The 19,905-nt window shown below is 36.9% G+C and overlaps 2 protein-coding genes across 2 annotated transcripts; both read right to left on the bottom strand.

The window, feature by feature from the left end:
• Nucleotides 1-1,616: 1,616 nt before the first annotated feature.
• On the bottom strand, nt 1,617-11,311 carry LOC128205042 (asialoglycoprotein receptor 1-like). Its single transcript, XM_052906446.1, has 6 exons — nt 11,188-11,311; nt 9,757-9,851; nt 8,842-8,932; nt 8,049-8,138; nt 2,491-2,611; nt 1,617-1,784 (listed from the first exon to the last, which is right to left on the bottom strand). Exons 1-6 carry the CDS (start codon nt 11,228-11,230, stop codon nt 1,760-1,762), a joined length of 465 nt encoding a protein of 154 aa, XP_052762406.1. The 5' UTR covers nt 11,231-11,311; the 3' UTR covers nt 1,617-1,759.
• A 2,195-nt stretch (nt 11,312-13,506) lies between these two features.
• On the bottom strand, nt 13,507-17,308 carry LOC128204762 (perlucin-like). Its single transcript, XM_052906167.1, has 5 exons — nt 17,216-17,308; nt 15,367-15,461; nt 15,006-15,096; nt 14,660-14,749; nt 13,507-13,631 (listed from the first exon to the last, which is right to left on the bottom strand). The coding sequence occupies exons 1-5, from the start codon at nt 17,256-17,258 to the stop codon at nt 13,507-13,509; spliced, it is 444 nt and encodes a 147-aa protein (XP_052762127.1). The 5' UTR covers nt 17,259-17,308.
• Nucleotides 17,309-19,905: the final 2,597 nt, after the last annotated feature.

The following is a 19,905-nucleotide window of genomic DNA, read 5'->3' as shown; positions in this document are numbered from 1 at the left end:
GCGAGGTCCCTCGATGTGTTCAGCTATGTTCAAGTCCAGTACATCTACTTCATGCTGGGCTATAGCAAGCATATATAGCCTCCAGTCTTTCTTGATCTCTCATAGTAGGTGCTCTCTTCGGTAGCCCTAAATCAAATGAACCTTGCTTACAAAGCATTGGTTTATATACCCATATGTATGGACGTTCGGGAAACGCTCGAATGACGTTCAATGGACACCAAAAGGACGTTCGTTTGACTTTAGTCACACGCTGCGTGCGCTACGGGACCGTTCAGTGGTCGTTGACAGGTCGCCAGTGAGTCGTTCACTGCATAGCAAACAATTAGTAACAACCAAGTAACGCTAGAGTAACGACTGACTGACGAAAGCCGAACGTGTGCAACGCTCGGCGAGTGTTAGTAAAACGTTCCACGAACGTTCTTAAACGTTCTTCAGCGTTTAAAATTAAACGTTGAAGAACGCTGGTCTCAGTGAGAACTTGTATGCATGTTCAAAACTTTTTTTCAGGACCAGCGTTCTCCGCCGATTCCCGGCGACCACCGACGTTCACACAACGCTCTTCTGGCGATATCCCAGCGACCATGGGCGACTACCAACGTTTCCTCAAACGTCATAGAACGCTGACCAGAACGTCTTAGTGTGACGGCCCCATGAACAATCTGTCCAATATCAAATTTTTATTATACGTTACATCTAAAATACTGCATAGGTTATCATTATTAATTTTATTATGACGTTTTGTGTCCATTGTTTTCGAAAGAGGAACACTGTTAAATTTTCGGTAATTTCGCCTCTACGGATAGATTTCATGGTATCATTAAAAATAACTTTACGGATAGTGATGCAACTTGCTGTGTAGGTGTCTCATGTGAGAAGATAGTCTGTGAATGCTTTTGATGGGATGGGGTCAAGGTCAAGGTCACTTTCACTAAAATAGAAAATGGTTTCTATTCAATATCTTAAGGTAGGATTGATTAGTAGTGATGGAATTTTGTGCTTGTTTTTAACGGGATCAAGTAAAGGTCAAGGTCACTGTTATTTGAAATAGAAGAAATGTTCTCGCCCAATAACTTCAGTTTTGATTTATGGATAGCTATGAAACATGTTGTGTAGATAGTTTATGTGAATATGTAGCTTGGAATTGCCTTTGAAGGGATTGGGCAAGTTCAAGGTTACTTTAAAAAGAAAACTGGTTGTCGTCCGATTAATTTAGTCAGGATTGATTGATAGTGATGTAACTTGGTTTGGTAGGTAGCTTAGCAAGATTAGATTTGCTTTTGAGGATGTAGGGTCAAGATCACTGTTACTGAAAATAAAAAGAGGTTTCCGTCAAATAGCTTAAGATGGGATTGATAGATAATTATGAATTTTGTCGTTGGAATAATCTAATAACTTCAGTTAGAAATGATGGATAGTGAATATGAAAGTAGTAGGAATGTCGCAGCGAAACAAAACGCATACGATACTAAACTAAAGTAATTTTATATATATATGTATATATTAGGTTTTGTCTATTTTTCATAAAAGTAAAGATAAAGGCTGTTGGGTTTTGCTAACTCATTCCTGAAATGGCTTTAATTACTATAAACCCATATGAAAAACCTGGTTTCGTCGCATTGTGGCGCTTCTAGTTTATGATAAGATAATACATTCATGTCACTTTCCTTACGCGTGAAAGGAAAGAAATCTAAGACAAATAAGTAGCTGAAAGTTTATTGGAGCCATGGTGTTCCCTGGTTGGCAGTGTTCATGTGTTTATTTAGCCAAATACTTCCTCTCCCGATCTGAAATGATGAAAATACACTATTAACCCGAGGACATACACCAGGTAAATATCACCTGTGGCATAGTGTACAGTAGGGGCAATTGTTTAATTGCATGAACATCAAGGCGTTTCAAATATTTGTATAGATATGAAATTTAGAAGAACGGCACCTAATGGCCATGATATCATTTCTGGTTTTCCGTTAACGAAACATGGTTGGAAGGACCGAGACGTCGATTGTACGTGGATTAATAAAAAAAAATGATTATAATGTTTAATGTTTCGGTATTAATCCGATTTTATGACATGTCGCTGCTACTGTTTTGCAACATCAATGAACTGGTATTGGGATCTTATTGACAATTTGTAACTTCGGATATTTCAACCGAAAAGAAAGAGTTCGAAATTATTTTCAATCCAAAATGTGTGTTTTAATATGATAGATGCAAGCAAATATTTTGTCTTTGGTGTCACTTCATAAATGTCACTTCTAAGATCCATTTATCGTTCAATACTCATTAAAAACAACAACAAAATAAGCACACAATATATTTTGTGTTACAGCGCTTCAGACATATTAGTCTTAACCTAGCCAACGCGTTAAGTGTACACGGAATGTAATATTTTCAATTAAAAGTTAACATAAACACGTCATAACGAAAACCTGCACAACAGGAGCACCCATGGTACAGGGCTATTCTTCAATGGGTTTTTATAATGCTTACTCAGTTTCACAAATAAAGCCCTCTGTGTGTGTACAGCCATAATCACCCCACTGGAAGTCCCAACTCGTTGAGAAAACAACGCAGTCTTCACCACCGCCATCCGGCTGTCCAGGATGCCAGCCTTAAGTTGAATAACAACATAATACACAGGCATATCGAAAACAAGAGCTGTCACAGTATGTGACGAATGCCCCCGAATGTGACATTGACCCATGAACAAGGTCAGTAAATGAAAAATTGATCTTGCCTTTACGTGTTAAATACATATGGCAAGTCATTTTAAATTGCCACTGAACATAAAAAATACCACCCATACTTGACAACCTACACTCTTATGTCCTTATATTCAGCATTCCATTGGGAATAAACACTAAGTGTATCTTTCACCTTAGAGGTAGGGACATGGGTCTTGCACGCGACACGTCATCTTGGTATGTCAAACACATGTGGCAAGTTATTTTAAAATCTGTCCATTCAAGAAAAAGTTACAGCCCGGACACAACAACCTATACTCTCAGTCCTTATATGCAGCATTCCATTGTGAATGAACACCTGAGTGTGACCTTGACCTTAGAGGTAGGGACACGAGTCTTCCATGCAACACGTCGTCATGGTATGTCAAACACAAGTGGGAAATATTTTAAAATCTGTCCATACAAGAGAAAGTAACAGCCCGGACAGGACAACCTATACTATGTGTCCTTATATGCAGCATTCCATTGTGAATAAACATTAAGTGTGACCTTGAACTTTGATGTAGGGACACGGGTCTTGCATGCGACACGTGGTCTTTGTATGTGGAACACATGTGGCAAGTTATTTTAAAATCTGTCCATACAAGAGAAAATTACAGCCCGGACACGACAACCTATACTCTATGTCCTTATATGCAGCATTCCATTGTGAATAAACACTAAGTGTGACCTTGACCTCAGAGGTAGGGACACTGGTTTTGCACGCGACACATTGTCTTGGTATGTCGAACACATGCGGCAAGTTATTTTAAAATATGTCCATAGAAGAGAAGGTTACAGCCCGGACACGACAACCTATATTCTATGTCCTTATATGCAGCATTTCATTGTGAATAAACACTAAGTGAGACCTTGACCTTAGGGTTAAGGATACGGTTTTGCACGCGACACATCGACTTGGTATGTCGAACACATGTGGCAAGTCATTTTAAAATCTGTCCATACAAGAGAAAGTTACAGCCTGGACACGACAACCTATACTATATGTCCTTATATATGCAGCATTCCATTGTGAATATACACTAAGTGTGGCCTTGACCTTATAGATAGGGAAACAGGACTTGCACGCGACACGTCGTCTTGGTATGTCAATCACATGTGGCAAGTCATTTTATAATCTGTCAATACAACATAAAGTTACAGCCCGGACACAACAACCTATACTCAATGTCCTTATATATGCAGCATTCCATTGTGAATAAACACTATGTCCTTATATATGCAGCATTCCATTGTGAATAAACACTATGTCCTTATATATGCAGCATTCCATTGTGAATAAACACTACAGTACACTCCACGGGGAACTACCACTTTCCGTTTTCCTTGGCGGATTTTCGTCATCGCGGACACGAAATCCAATTTTCCGAAATCCGCTTTCCTCGGCGTTTTCACTCGTTCACCCTCCGAGGCTGATCAGTGGACCGCATAATAACAATCGCAGTGAAAACACCGCGAAACTCCGAGGAAACCGATAAAAATCTCCTACTGCAGTACATGTATTTAACTTTGTTTAATTTTTTTGAATGCTATTCTTATATTGTGTTGTTTCAACATTTTTCAGACTCACTTGCACATAATACGACTGGTAATCCTTTAACGGCGCAAAAATACAATATAGGTCGATGTCCATTTCTGACCCAGTTCTAATTATATCTTACTCATTTGACTTTTGTCCCAGTATCTTAAAGTACTGTAAACACTCTGTTTGCTATGTATATTCAATTAATTAACTTAACCTTTTTACATTTTAAACCTCCAGTTTGACAAAAACAAATGCATTTTTCGCAATAACAAACCTGCCAGATAACCGAAAGTAGTATAAATTAAGCGCACAATACGTCACTACGAAATTTGCATATCATGTGACTTCCACGTTGCCAACAATACTAGATTGCGTTTCATACTAATAATTTCCAATAATTAACTTAGAAGTAATGATTTCAATATTTTTATTTAAACACAATATTCATTCTAACACCGTAACTTTCATAATTCAATTGAAAGCCGAATTATATTCATTTAGAGATGGAAATAAATTACGACACTATCTTCATACAGATGAAATCGGCGATTTTTAAACCACAAAACATTAGTGACCTTTATATTTTTATAACGTCATAATTAACAATGCAATTAAAGTATTATCTGGAATGCGGAAAAACAATTGATATGTATCACAAAAGAAATAGTGACACTATAGTGACATGATCAATATTCGCACTTACATGGTACTCAACACCTTCATTACTCCAATCCAATTTAGTTCTCAACAATTTAACACAAAACGCGTATGACGTAATAATAGTAAATAAACAAACACGTGGTGTTATATCTTAAATGTGTGGATATCAACAGGGACTAAACGAATATTAGTTGAAAGGTAAATTAATAACCGAACGAGATATAGATGTACTGTTTTGTTGAATAGGTCATCTTTCTTTCTTTACGAGGAAAGGCTAACGAATGTGAAAATGATTGATTTTTATAACCATAATTACTGCAAATGTAATGGTTTATTTTTAAAAGGAGCAAGGTAGTAGCAACACATACAACTCGGAGGTCTGCTTTGAGGCCAATTAAACTACGCGATCACCGGCGATACCGGCAATAAAACCATGGCGGAAAACGAGCAACTCGGCGAAACTCGTCTTCTTGGTTTGTCAAACACATGTGGCAAGTTATTTTAAAATCTGTCCAAACAAGAGAAAGTTACAGCCCGGACACGAGTTAATGACACACGGACGGACGGTGCGATTTTAATACGCCCACCTTCGGGTGCATAATAAAAATGCTAGCCAAATATATTATTTTTTGTCAAAGGAGATTAAAATACTTTTCAAACCTTCCGGCCAAATGATGGCATCCTTCAAATAACAATAACAAACATTGAATCACAAAAACACTGGTTTTAAAGCAGTATTATTAATTATCTAGACACTGATAATTAGAGGTTAATGATTGCTTGCTGCTCACCATTATGCGGATAATCGCCCGAAGATGTCCACAATGGCCTGAGGGCCGTAGGCCCGAAGGACCTTATGGGCTCGAGGGCGATTAACGTCTTCAATACGTACGTGTCAACTTCATTTTAAGGGTACTTCTAATACCATTTCAGAAGTTACCATTTTGACGAAATTAACAAGGCTTAAAACATTAATTTTGGCAGCTTGATGAAAAAATCATTATTTTTTAATTCTTTGTTGTATTTTAACGATTCTGTCCAACAAATAACAAGACGGAAAATAATTATTTTGTAGAAACGTTTCCTTTTTAATGTTTGGAATGTTTTTGTCAATGTATGATTGTGTACAGTATACTGAATAACAATAGCTGTATATTCCACATCAACCTCGAAATAATGCCTGTACAACTAGTTAAAGTTGTGCAGCTATCAAATCACACATAACAGCAGCAAGCAACATTCAGTTATAATATATCAGTTCCTTCTCTTCTCAATGTCTGATCACAATGTTCACAGGGTGATTGAATGTAATCCACTGAAAAGTGTCTGAGGTTTTGACAGTACATTAGAGACACTTAAAGTTCATACTGGGCTTTGTGAACATGGAATATCAACAACATTTTCTCTCAATGGAACTTCTTCATAACTTTCTATGTTCTGCAGAGTGTTTTCCATCTCTTGTGTTTCAACACCTTTGGACTTTCTGAAAATGAATAATAAAATCGATAAGAACAATTAAAAAAACAAATCCAAAGTGTAAAAATATTGTCGGGGGAGGGAAGTCCAGACTAGTAAAAATATATTGCAATACCGGTTATCTCCCTTGGCATAATCACTTAGAAACCTAACGGTGTCAATGTAAACAAATAGCTGTCAAACCGTTTACTAATTTAAAACTGTGAAAACAAACTTTTCAACAGAAAATTGTCTTTATTTTAATAAATAAATATGATGATATAGTTTTCTTGTTGTTATTTACTGCATATTTGGATGATTCTCACGTTTGTTATTAACCTTAAGGGGGAACACAATGCAGTTTTTGACTTACCGGGTCCAAGAAGTTGCCGATAATACAGTTTCTGTATTTCCTCGTCCGTGAATCTGTCAGCCATGTTGGTCTTATTTCCAAGACCCCTCTCTTTCAAATCTGTCAGATCTTCAGAAAAACACTTTTCCACTAGATGTCGTCGGATCGATGAAATTACTCGATGTATGGTTGAAGGCTCCAGTTCTTTGCCAGGTTTTGTATTTTTAAAACCCAAAAGGAAACGGGACAATAGAATATCAAGTTAAATTGCAGGGATGTTCCCCAAATCCCTGTCTTCCCCATCCGTTCGCAGCCATTAGTTGGCCCTTTTTTACGTCGCTGTTTGTTTTCGAAACCGTCGTCGTATTTTTCTTAGAGTCAACAAACTTCAACGTATCTTCAAATGTTATGGTGTTCGCTTCAATCTTTCCATCAAGTTCTAAAAGTCTGTTAGATAAGGACTCGAGCAGCCGCTCCGACGCCATGTTTGATGATACTGAGAGCTGATGACGTGTTTTTGCACGTGCGTTTATTTATTCGCCAAATATTGAAAAATAATGCCTAGCACGCGCCGGCCGATATCGCATAATACCGCAAAAAGCCGCGTATTGACCTAAAAAACGTGCCATTTTTGTTACTATATATAGTAACATACGTATTAATGTCTCTTAATTCACGATTTTTTATGCTCAACATGTTTAATTTTAATTAGTTTTCCAATGAACAGCTTTTTTGTCTCATTTTTTTATCACGAGCTGTAACATGCGGTGCCTGATTTTATTGAAAGCTCTGAAAGCGTTTAAAGACTGTAGGCGCGAAAAGTGTGTTTTCACTTTTTTGATAATTCTGTTCACAGTCAATAACATCCGAATCCAAAACATCTTATACGTGGCCCCAAATTGCAAATAACAACTGTCTGTCATTACTTTACAAATAAGTAATGTAAACTAAATTTTGAATACTTTTGAATTTTGAAGCTAGTTAAAAAACAATAACTGATAAATCTTTATGCACTTGGAAGGATGACCATTGCTTTCAGTCAACAAACTTCTATTTTCTGCGTAATAAAATGTAATTAAATATATTTAACAAATAACATATTTAAACAAAGTGGTATTTTAATTTGCACTTTTTAAACTTATTAAACCATACACTCCTATTTATAACCCCGGCGGAGTAATTCTTTTAAAATGTCATGTCAAAAAGTAGATCTGACAATGCCTTATTTTGATTTACGGTACTAATATATGTAGGCCTACAGTTTGAACTTAACCCACGAATGTAATTAAAGAAGTATAGTTACAACAGTTACCTGTATACTGTGCAGGAGTGTTGTCGTCTGTCCAAACGTAGTGTCCTTCTGCAACCTCATCTGTTAGTCCCATCCACCATACATCAAAAGCTGGAAGGCAATGATATAACTGTTACACATTTGCAGTTATATATACTATGTGGTCATTTAATTGTCTTAAGCTCGATTTTGAAGACATCTTAATATATATTATATTTATCATGACGTTTTCTAGACGACCGATTGGACCAAAGGTCGAGCGACGTGTTGGTGTTTCGGCACTCGTACACGGCCACTAAACGGCTGGTCCACAACTTAACGGTGATGCAAAGTAAATGTGCTGTCGACATTTCCATGGTGCAGCTGTACCTAGTGTGTTTTACACCAGACGGTAGAGCGACGTGGTGGTGTTTCGGCACTCACACACGGCCACTAAAAACCAGCTCCACCTCTTAACGGTGGTGCAAAGAAAATTTGCTGACCACACTTTCCTTGTGTTTACTTCTACACCAGACGGTAGAGCGACGTGCTGGTATTCCGGCACTCGTACACGACCACTTATCGCCAGCGCCACCACTTATCGGTGGTACAAAGAAACTGAGCTGACGACACTTTCGTGTTGCAGCTGTGCCTTGTGTTTACTTCTACACACGTAAGTATAGTTGATATTTTATTTGATAATTTCATTTAATGGACATAGTTCATAGATCAGAGAATGTTGTACAGTGTAAGAACAGTTTTACTGCCAGGTTGACTTTACAATCTTACACTTGTTTCGGCAATACAAGCTAACTTTAAATATATATAGACCTACGTTTTAGGCGGCGTAGATGCTCCTTCAGAAAGTCGTCCTCAATGGCACTGTTTACGTGCACAAGATGGGCGCCGTGTTGGTTACAATAGTGCTGAAATTATGAACGTTGTTTTCGTAATGCTGTAAAGCATATTATCCAATGGTTTGTGCTTAATTTTTGTTTACGTATATGCATATATAGCATATACTTGGTGTTAGAATTTTTGTAAGGGCCAATGACCATCAATATTTTTTTTTTCAAATATTCTGTTCATTAACCGTACGTAGATCGATTCTGGCGAATGCTCCAACAAAATAAAAATAAGTTGTCCAATTTTTATGATTTTAAGAAAAATAGCGGGCGTACCTCGGCCGTAGGCGAAACTTTTAATTCTGACATATGCTAAGGTTACTCTTGTGAATATAATAGCCTTTCGTTCGTGGGTTATACTATTTCTGGTCGCTTACTCGCAAAATCCTTCAAAATTGGTAAGGCTAAAGGTATATAACTTAAACACTAAACCCGCAAAAGCCCAATAATAGCCAAAGAGACACAACGCCACTATACGACATTCAAAGAAAACATACTATCCAATTAGCGTTCTCAAGTCGGAGGATTTGTAATGCACCGAGGTATTCCAGTATTGACTTTTTGAACCAGAGTTATGGAGGTTCGTACGAAAGTCAACATTTGGAATTTATCTTAACATTTTAATTACCGCTTCTGATATGAGTGACCAACGAAACAGGATACTTAAGTTCAATTAGTCTGCGTATTGGCGTAAATGAAAATCATATATTTCCAGCTTCAACTGCAGTAGATTGTGTGATATCGTGCAAAAAAATAAAACAAAAACTACCAATCATAAATCTAAGCCAACGAAATATCGGATATCTTGCTGGGTACTCCGAATCAAGCAAAAAAAATAAACTCACCTCCGCCTCATAAAAGCTGAGTTTGGTATCTCCAAACAGATAGCAGGAGCCATGGAAAGCCAGAAAGTTGTCCGGACAGTTGGTTGCCCTGCAACCTTAAAAATACATATATGTTCCACAGTGTTTTCGGAGAGTAAGGCAGGTTATGACTTTAATTGTTCTCTTTGAAATGCTTACAGTCGCTTCGTACATGAAAATGATAAAATGCCCAAAGACAAATATGCAATTCAAGTGTCTTTGAACACGCCAAAGGATTAGATAACACAGACAGTCGCTAACTTTAGTTAACTGGTATTTTTGGATCACTGTTGTTTCCGGACAGTTAGTTGCCCAGCAACCTTAATAATACAAAGATGTTCCACAGTGGTTAACGGAGAGTTGAGCGAAGAAGGCCTCGATGATTGTCTTCGAACTGCTAACAGTCGTATATTACATACCCTAACACATGAAAATGATAAATTTACCAAAGACAAACATGTGATTCAAGATTCAAAACTCTCATACGTGAACAGCATTGCAAGGTATAGTCACAAACTAATAGTCTAAATGATCGCCACCAATTAATAGTCACCGTGTAAACAGTGTCACTTTCTCTCAATTGTAAGGGCATATAAAATAAATTCAATTCCCCGTACCTATCCAATCTATCTTAACCCATACCAAGAGTTCAGCTTAAAAAGAAAGTCGCTCATTTAAGCTAACTGGTATTTTTGCATCCCTGTTGCACCACAGCGCTCACGATATAAGCGATGAACCAAATAGTGTGTGCATCGTTAGTACATCGACGAGACCACGGTTTCACATCTGCACCAGAACGGTACACAATGAGGCGTCCGGAGAGTCGCCGATACGACGGGGACCTACCGGTGTTCTAACGACATTAACGAAGCCATAATGGAATACTGCCGTTATACTGCCGTTTTAGTTCCATTGGTCGACCCTGCATAACAACGGCAACCTTTTTAAACATTTTCATAAATGTATACCGTCGCCTGTCGTGGCCAGTTGTTTTTTTCTGGCAATGTACTATCTTTCATAGCGATGTGATATCGTTACGCTGCCTTTCTAGTTTCGATTAACGAAAAATCGTGTTCTGTTATAGCTTCGGTGATCAAAATCGGCTAGTTGTGACAGGTCCTTGGCCGCAAACGCGTTAAGTAAGCGTGTAATTTGAAAATGTCATCAATTTGATCTTAAGTTGCTTCTTTATTCAAAACATCGTTAAGACGAAGTTTTAACACTACACATATAACAGTTTACAACCTCACTAAGACGGAGTTTTAACGCTACACATGTGTTGACAATCATCGGGTATTGAATTTCTAGTTATGATCTTTGTGCCAAGTGATTTAAAATATTATTACATTTTTTCTAAAATTGTTAAAACGGTGAATTCTTGTTAAAAAACAACAATGAAATAAGAACACATACCAGCCAGTGTAATAACCACCAATGAACCAAAAAAACTGTTCATTTTCCTCAAGAGTCGTGGCAGCTCAATGACAATATGCGTTCAGGAGATGACGCTATATCTGAATGGCGACATGTATCTCTAACGATGTCCCAGTTAAAATTCTGATAAGAACCCTGTATATAGAATAATATACTTGTAGATTATTTTAATGCCACGAGATTCTTCTGTCGCGATTTGTTTAGAATTATCCATTTTCGCGAGGCTTAAAATTTGATTCTTTAATGAAAAAAAATTTCTGTACATTAATATATTTTTTTAATGTTTTAAACTTTCAGTTGTTCGTATATCGCAAATTTAAAATAAATATTTGCGAAATTTAGCGACCTACATAATTTCAAACCTACTATGTAATGTCTCCAGGAGACATATTTATTAGTTAGTTTTTCCTTAGTTGAAATTGAAATAAAATAACAATGTATCTTACATAAAAAAAACAGAAATAAACACCAAATAAAAGTCTAAACAATAAAAGCATTTGTATAAGTTATATAATTATCCAATAATCGTTGTCGAAATTTACGAAATTTTCACTTTTAAATACTGTTCCAGGTCAACCTCATATTACGTATAATAAATATTTCGCGTGTTTTTTCTTAACAAAGCGCATCAAATTATTATGGCCAGACTTAAAATATGAACATTTCCAAAGATCTTTAAAAATCGAACTACCTTATAATGCGCTCAAGATGTCACCAATTTTTATAAGTGAGCTATTTAAAGATGTACTCACGTATCAAAATAAAACAAATACAAATGAAATGTGATGATTGAAAAGCAGTAAATGTTTGAAAGATAACGACGTTGGCGGTAACAATTCTCTTTACTGGAACAAAGTACTGTGCAATCTGTCCAATATTTAATGATTATACATTATATTGTACGTACTTTATATGTCATATGTTTTTATATTATTGACGTTGTGTGTCCATTGTTTTTCTAAGAAGGATCACCGATTTCGGATAATTTGGCTCCTACCTATAGTTTTCATTATATCATTAAAAACCACGTAGTATTGATGAATTGTTATGGAACTTGGTGTGTAGGTAGCTGATATAAAATGCTAAGTTGGGATTGCTTTTTAAGGGGTGGGGTCAAGTTCAAGGCTACTTGAACTAGAACAATAGTTTCTGTCCGATAAATGTAGTTAGGATTGATTAAAGTGATGAAACTTGATGTCTTAGGGTCAAGATCACTTTTACTTAAAATAGAGAAATGCTTTCCACCAAAAAACTTAAGTTTGGATTGATAGATAGTAATGGAATTTAGCTTGGAAATACTGTAATTACATAATTTGGGATAGATGGATAGCGACTACACTTGGTTTGTAGGAGGCTTATGTAAGAGCAGGCTTGGGACTGATTCTAAGGGCTTTGGGGGTAAAGATCAAGGTCATGAAAGAAGTATGAATGTTGCAGCGAAACTTAACATGCTATGTCTCTTTTTTATAAAAAAAAGGAAACAGAAAGGCTGCTGCTTGTTTCTAACTCTTACACGAAATTTTATTGGTTATAGTTTCTATAAGCTTATTGAAAAAAGTGTTTCGTCGCATTGCGGCGCTTCTAGTTTATTTTAAGCTAATGAATTCATTAACGCGTCATAGGAAGAACAGTCATCCAAGTCAAACATATCATTATTGATTTGAAAGTTTAATTGAGCCATAGTATTCACTGGTTAGTAGTGTTAATGCGTAAATTCAACCAACTACTACTGCTTCTCCCGATCTGAAATGGAGAAAATACACTATTTACCCGAGAATATACATGATAACGTTTACATGTGACCGATGGTTCTCAATCGAGGAGTTATATAGCGCAAAAAATCATCGTTTCGTGGAAACGGCACCTGACGGAAAGAGACAAGAATGATTTTCAATACATTTTTTTTTTAAATATGATAGACGCACTCAGATATTTTGACTTCGTCACCCCATAATGTTATGTTTTTTCCAAGATCCAATTTTCGGTAAATACCCATTGACCCGCACGCCCCGCATTAAACAACGAAAAAATAGCAACCCACTCCCCCCCAAAAAAAAATAATAAAGAAGTAAATGAATAACATAATAATAAAAAAACAAAAACAACAACAACAACCCTCCCACCAAAAATTAAAAAGAATATCAACAACAAATCAACATCAAAAGGAAAACAGAAAAAAACAACACAATATGTTTTGTGCTAGAGCGCTTTACATTTGTTCATCTTAAAAGTTCACGTTACACGTCAGAACGGAAACACTCTGGTGAAAGGCTATGTTTCAAAATGCCTTCATAAAACTTACTGAATTTCACAAATGAAGTCCTCTGCGAGTGTACATGGATAATCGCCCCACTGGAAGTCAAAATACTTTGCGAAGACAACGCAATCTTCATCACCACCATCGGGTTGTCCAGCGTGCCAGTCTAAATTTGATTGATATCATAAAATACAGGCAATCGGAATATCTCGGCCATTTTCCACCGAAAGCAACCTCGGAAGTACAAGTAGAACGTATAATATTATTAATTAGTTGTAGTATTTAAATGTGTACTTGGTTCACATTGATTCCTTGTGATGTGTTTTATTTCATAGATAATAATGATTCCTCAGAGTAAAATCCAAAGACTCCACTGTAAATTCAAATTAATGAGCGATATTTTACAGCGTATTTTAATGTAAACAAATCTATTATAACTGTCCATATACATCCGAGGCTGTTATCGCTTGAAAATGGCCGAGTTCTTCGATTGAACACACACACACAAATCATAATGTAAAGCGATCTACTTATGTTTTGTATCCATTCACTTAAACCCAGCATCGCAAAGGCATATGTGACACTGTGGCGATGAATAAAGCACAGTTAGTGCCCCTACATTAGAACATAAGATGAAGTTAAATGCAAAACGTCACTTAACTTAATATTGTATAAAAATATCCGACTCGCAAGCAGCATTTTGTGACATTAAAGATTATGATACGGCGTTCTGACGTCTGGTATCTCGTCCAATTACGATGTAAGTGTAAACACCGGTAATGACGTAAGTTAGTTCGCCAGAAAAGAGGTCTGAAAATTTAACAAAAGTTATTCCATTCCGGATATGACGTCTTTAATTAAAGGTCAGGCCAATTTCGTAAACATAAAGGCAAAATAAGCAGCATAATGCCTCTCACACACAGTTTTATTGTGCAGTTCCGACCGTAGGGTCTGAAATATCTACGGTAAATAGCAATTTTAGAGCCGTCGTAGCATTTCTACGGTTACTCTTTGGTTACGACGGTTTGCTACCCGAATGGCTCAAATGTTTTGTCAAAGGAGACTGAACCAGGTCCAAAACATTCCTGCCATTTGTAGTGATGGTATCATTCAAATGGCAACAGCATACGCTTTGTAAGAAAAAACGATTGCGGTACTTGAGTCAGATAAAACCCTCGAATGTAATAAAATAACCTGTATATTCTGCAGGAGATTTGTCGTCTATCCAGAAGAAGTGTCCTTCTGCAACCTCATCTGTTAACCCCATCCACCAGAAACCAAAAGCTGTAAGACAGTTATTTTACTGTAACGAATTTGCAGAAGATTATATCAATCGATGTAAGCTCGAGTTTGAAGACTGCTAGATAAATGGTTTTGAGCAGAATATTTTCAACCGACCAGTTAAGTCCAGACGGTAGAGCTCCGTGCTAGTGTTTACGCAATCGTAGGTTTACCTTTCCTAGCTTATGCACGTTGAATACTCACACTAGTTCCAACACTCAATGAACTCGCGTCAATTACAGCACAACAAAATACCTACGTTTAAGATGACGCAGATGCTCTTTCAAGAAGTCTCCCTCTAGGGCATTGTTCACGTGCACCAGATGGGCATCGTGTTGGTTACAATAGTGCTGAAATTATGTACGTTTTTTGTTCTTTAAAATGTCACACATATCTTACAAAAGCATATGCTGAATTTGTGTTTAAACGCATGTCCAAGCCATGGGATAGCTGGACAATTTCAGACTATGTTATTTAGAAAACCTCCGACGAAAAAGGATTTTTTCAAGTTTCATTTAGTAAGTTACGGTTCTATGGAGGTATAATACAACTGATGCGGTCGTTACACTCGTTTAGTTCCATACAATGTCTGCAAAACGAAGATGAAAAAAGAAGCTCACCTCTGCCTCATAAAAGCTGAGTTGGATATCTCCGAAGAGATAACAGGAGCCATGGAAAGCCAGAAAGTTGTCCGGACAGTTGGTTGCCCAGCAACCTTATAAATACATAAATGTTCCACAGGGGTTAACGGAGAATTCAGCGAGTAAGGTCTTAATGATATTCTTAAAAAAAAACCATACAGTCGTATTTTATAAACCCTGCTACATTCAAATGGAAAATATTTTCAGAGTCAAATATGTGAATCCAGATTTATTTACATAATATATCCAAACATGTTGATTGTGCGAAGTGATGCCAGTGGTAGTCAAAAAGTGATCGTCACCAAGTGATAGTCAACAATTGGTAGTCACGAAATGAATTTATAGTACTGTACATAATTGTTAGGTACTAAGTAAAAGTCAGCATGCGATAGTCACTATGTTTAAGTCAGTTTTAACTTAGTGATATACACCAATTTATAGTTACTTAGTATTACATATAAAACAGTTAAAAACCTTCCTAGGACAGATTTTCACCACAACATTTATAACAGTTTACAACCTAACTTAGACGGAGTTTCGCTACAACACGTTTTACAGGTTACAACCTCACTAAGACCACACCAAATTGATGTTTTGTTTCACGGATATACCGCTCCTATTTTTTTGAAAATGTAAAAAAATATTTTAATTTTTTTGTGCGCGCGCACCTACATTCGATCGCCAACCAGATTTTTCAGCGGAGGCAATTGGTCGTGTTTTACATATCAGCACCCTTTTCAACACAACACATTTTACAGTTACAACCTTATAAAAACTAAAAAGTAAACAAGAAATCCTGTAATTCGACAAAAACTAGGTTTTCACAAATTGACAGAATAACTTCAGTCCTTTTTGCGAGATTCAGTTGCAATTTTTCTCTAGAACTAGTAACAATGACTTTTACCCTAGGGACCTAAATGCAACCCATAGAAATCCTCCTTAAACTCTTCCTACCTACCAAGTTTGGTAACAATATGTCGACCTTAAGAGTACTAAACGGTTATCTTTTTTTAGTGAACTAGGGGCCCTAAACGCAAGCCAATGAAAGGTCTCCATAAGCTATTCCTATAATACTAAGTTTGGTCACAATATGTCAACCTCATTATATTATTTAGTACTAACTATTTTTTCTATTTTATTTTTAGCAAACGTAACCTTCCCCTTGACCATGACTCTCGGGGCCCGAAACACAATCGCATGAAAAGTCGCTATGAACTCTTCCTTTGTGCCAAGTTTGGTCGAAATTATGCCCTTACTAAAGTTATTCTGTCTCATTTTTTTCTATTTATAGTAACTTGACCTATATCCTAGGGGCCCAAAACGCAATGAAGGGTCTTTATAATGTCTTCCTTTATACAAAAGTTGGTCACTATATGTCAAACCTAACTAAAAGTATTCGATACCATAAGTGAATTAAACGCCGATCTCTCCCGCGTCACAAAAGTCAAGCAAGGGCCTTAATTTGTATTAAGGGTGAATATGAAGTTATGCATTTATCCTAATTGTAAGATGGTCATAAGTAATTGTGCTACGTATTAAATCAATTGAATGGATGTTATAGAAGTTATTAATGAAACTCCCAACTCTGCCCAAAAAAACCTTTAACCTAACAATATGTGCTCTAAACTTTAACCTATGTTCTTAAGTCAATCAACAGCGATAATTTTTATTTACCACTGTATAAGGAATTAGATGAATTGAATGAAGGGTATTGGAGTTATAAGTGAAAATGCCTACTTAGCCGGAAGAAGACATCGACGCCGGAGCAAGTAATAAAACCTCCTTATTCTTCGAATTGTCGAGCTAAAAATGAAATAAGAACACATACCAGTCAATGTTATAACCACTAATAAACCAAAGAGACTGTCCATTATCCTTAGAAGTTGCGGCAGTACAATGCCAATATGAGAACAGGTTTATACACAATATATGAATGGGGACATATAACTCTAACGATGTCCTTCTCAAACTACTGATAAGAACTAATAATACTAGTAGATTATTTTAATATCGCGAGGCTCTTTTTCGCGATACTTTTAGTGTTATCTTATTTAATTTGGCAACTTTATTGTAAACAAAACAGGTTATTAAATTTTTTACAATGTTTTAATAATATAGTTTGCTGAAAAATGCAAATTCAAATAAATCTTCGCCATATCAAGCAATCTACAGTATTTCAAACCAACGAGTTGATAGCTCCAGGAGCCGAATTCATGAGTGACAATTTGATGGAAAGTAGAATGCATTTAAAATTACCGTTGTCAAACATTACGACATTTTCATTTACGAATACTGTCCTATGTATACATTATTTTTCGTATAATCAATAGTACGTGTTGTTTGCTCCAAACTTATCAACTATTAGCAGGCCTTCTCTATTCCAGGCTTCAAATAAGGATATATCTAATGATCGTTGAAAGCCGAACTATTTTATGAAGTGTTCATGATGTCATAAACCTTTACTGGTGAGATGACTATGACTATGATGTACTAATGCAGTGTATGTATAACATGTGATAAATTTCGTCAAAAATGCTACGTCGGAAGGCAATATTTTGGTTTGAAAAAAGACAAAGATTGCTTCACTATATAGCATATATGACGTTATTTATCACGTGGTATACATACATTGTTATGTATTAAAATAAAACAAATACAGCTGATACCTGCCGTCCACTCGGCACTTCGGGCCAAATCGGGATCGAAAAACTTCGGCATCCAAACTTTAAAACTTTTAAAATTTGGACGCCGAAGGTTTATTTCGGGACAGCTTCGGGATCTTCGGCAAACCATCGGGAACCATTCGTGACGATCGGGAACCCATCGCCATTAACTCGGCATCTTCAGAAAGCCTTCTGTGAGGCTTCATAATCATTTAGCCTTACATTCCTTCAATTCAGAATCATTAAAGATCTGGCAGTATGAAATGAAACCCATGCCCCCCCCCCCCCGATCACATCAGATAAACTTATAGTTTGCATCGACTAACGCCAGAAGGACTATGGTAAAAAGCCCTTGTAATTGTGATACAAGCTTCTTGATTTCCACGTTTTGCCATAGATGGCACCAAGAGTATAAGGCCACGTCCCACCTTCTCTCATATTGGACGGCCACTTCACGTTAGGCCTCTGGAGTATTGGGAATGGCCAGAACGTCATCCTTATACTCCTGAAAAGAGCAGTAAATAATTCTGGAACGAAATGGCATACAATTTCCGCAGCAATAAGGAGGCGTCCGTGTCCTTAGATGCCATGCACCTCAGCGTCATCGCAAGCTTTAGGCCAGCAGGAAGGGCATTACGGAACCTGGTGTCCTTTTTCTGAATGCGAGGCGTTAGACGCTGGAGTATGTCGTTAAACATTGTTGGCGTGATCCTCAAATACCTTTTGAAGGAGAAGGCATCTTCATCTCGGAGTTCTTTCATCAATAAAATAGTACGGTCGATACTGAAGCCTCCTGTCGTCTGTGGGCCAAGGGTGGACCCACCATCGATTACGTCGTTTTCTTCTCTGTCTCAAATACAAGCATGACATCAAATTCAGCTTGGATTTGAAACTGAAGTGCAAGGTGACGACCTCTAACATGGTGTCCCATTAGGAACTGATAACAAAATAGTAGTTCGGCATCGTTTATATCCCCGACTCTCAACTCCGCAACATTTCAGCATTCTATCGCCACGATTCGGCAACTCTTCAGAATGTTCTGCAATGTTACCGCAACTTTTCCGCATGATCGGGAAACATTCGGGAGCCAATTCCGGAACTGTCGGCATTCTTCCGTGTCTCAGATCGTATTAGAAACATTTCATACCACATTTGCTTACCTCACGTGTATTCAATGCCCCTTCAAGAGCAGTAAATGTGTGATAGATAACGAAAATGACTGTAACAAAGTTCTGAACAACCTCCATTATATCTAAATAGTTTACATTATATGTAGCGTAATGTATATGCTATCTGTATTTATATTATTCTGCCATTGTGAGTCCATTGGTTCTCAAAAGAGAGTCAACGTTATTTTTTTCGGTAATTTGCCCCTTTCATTGCATCATAAACACCTTAACGCTACTATTTTGTATTTTGCAATATGAACGAGGTTAATATTCATAACAGTTTTTATACAAATACACACAAACAGTATACGATAGTATAAGAACAATGATGCAGATGCGTTTTAAAGGTCGATAAGTTATATAAGGTTATACATTTTTTAATCAGGTTTTCAACGACAAACGGGGCAATTATAATGAGTTTGTCGATTGGCGGGCATACGAACTGACGGACGGGCGGGCGAACGGGCGGGCGCCCAACATTGGTTTCCACCCAATAACTTCAATTATGATTATTGGATAGCCATGAAACTTGGTGTAAAGGCAGCTTATGTAAATAAATAGGTTTTGATTGCTTTATTTTGATCGCCTAGATCACCGTTACTAGAATATTGTTTTCGCCGGTTACTAAAGTTAGGATTAATGGATAGTGTTGTAACTTGCTGTGTATGTGGCTTATGTAAAGAGCT

The sequence above is a fragment of the Mya arenaria genome, chromosome 10 (genome assembly GCF_026914265.1).
Source record: "Mya arenaria isolate MELC-2E11 chromosome 10, ASM2691426v1".
Lineage (NCBI taxonomy): Eukaryota > Metazoa > Mollusca > Bivalvia > Myida > Myidae > Mya > Mya arenaria.
The sequence above is the reverse complement of the archived record's forward strand: the minus strand, read 5'-3'. Positions and strand labels throughout refer to the sequence as shown.

Excerpts from the sequence above, each read along its gene's own strand:
- LOC128204762 (XM_052906167.1), bottom strand. The coding sequence starts at position 17,258 with ATGGACAGTCTCTTTGGTTTATTAGTGGTTATAACATTGACTG. Across the intron at positions 15,097-15,366 it reads TCAGCTTTTATGAGGCAGAG|CACTATTGTAACCAACACGA; the intron begins GTGAGCTTCTTT and ends ACATAATTTCAG. Across the intron at positions 13,632-14,659 it reads ATCTCCTGCAGAATATACAG|ACTGGCACGCTGGACAACCC; the intron begins GTTATTTTATTA and ends AATCAAATTTAG.
- LOC128205042 (XM_052906446.1), bottom strand. The coding sequence starts at position 11,230 with ATGAACAGTTTTTTTGGTTCATTGGTGGTTATTACACTGGCTG. Across the intron at positions 8,933-9,756 it reads TCAGCTTTTATGAGGCGGAG|CACTATTGTAACCAACACGG; the intron begins GTGAGTTTATTT and ends TCATAATTTCAG. Across the intron at positions 2,612-8,048 it reads CACTCCTGCACAGTATACAG|GCTGGCATCCTGGACAGCCG; the intron begins GTAACTGTTGTA and ends ATTCAACTTAAG.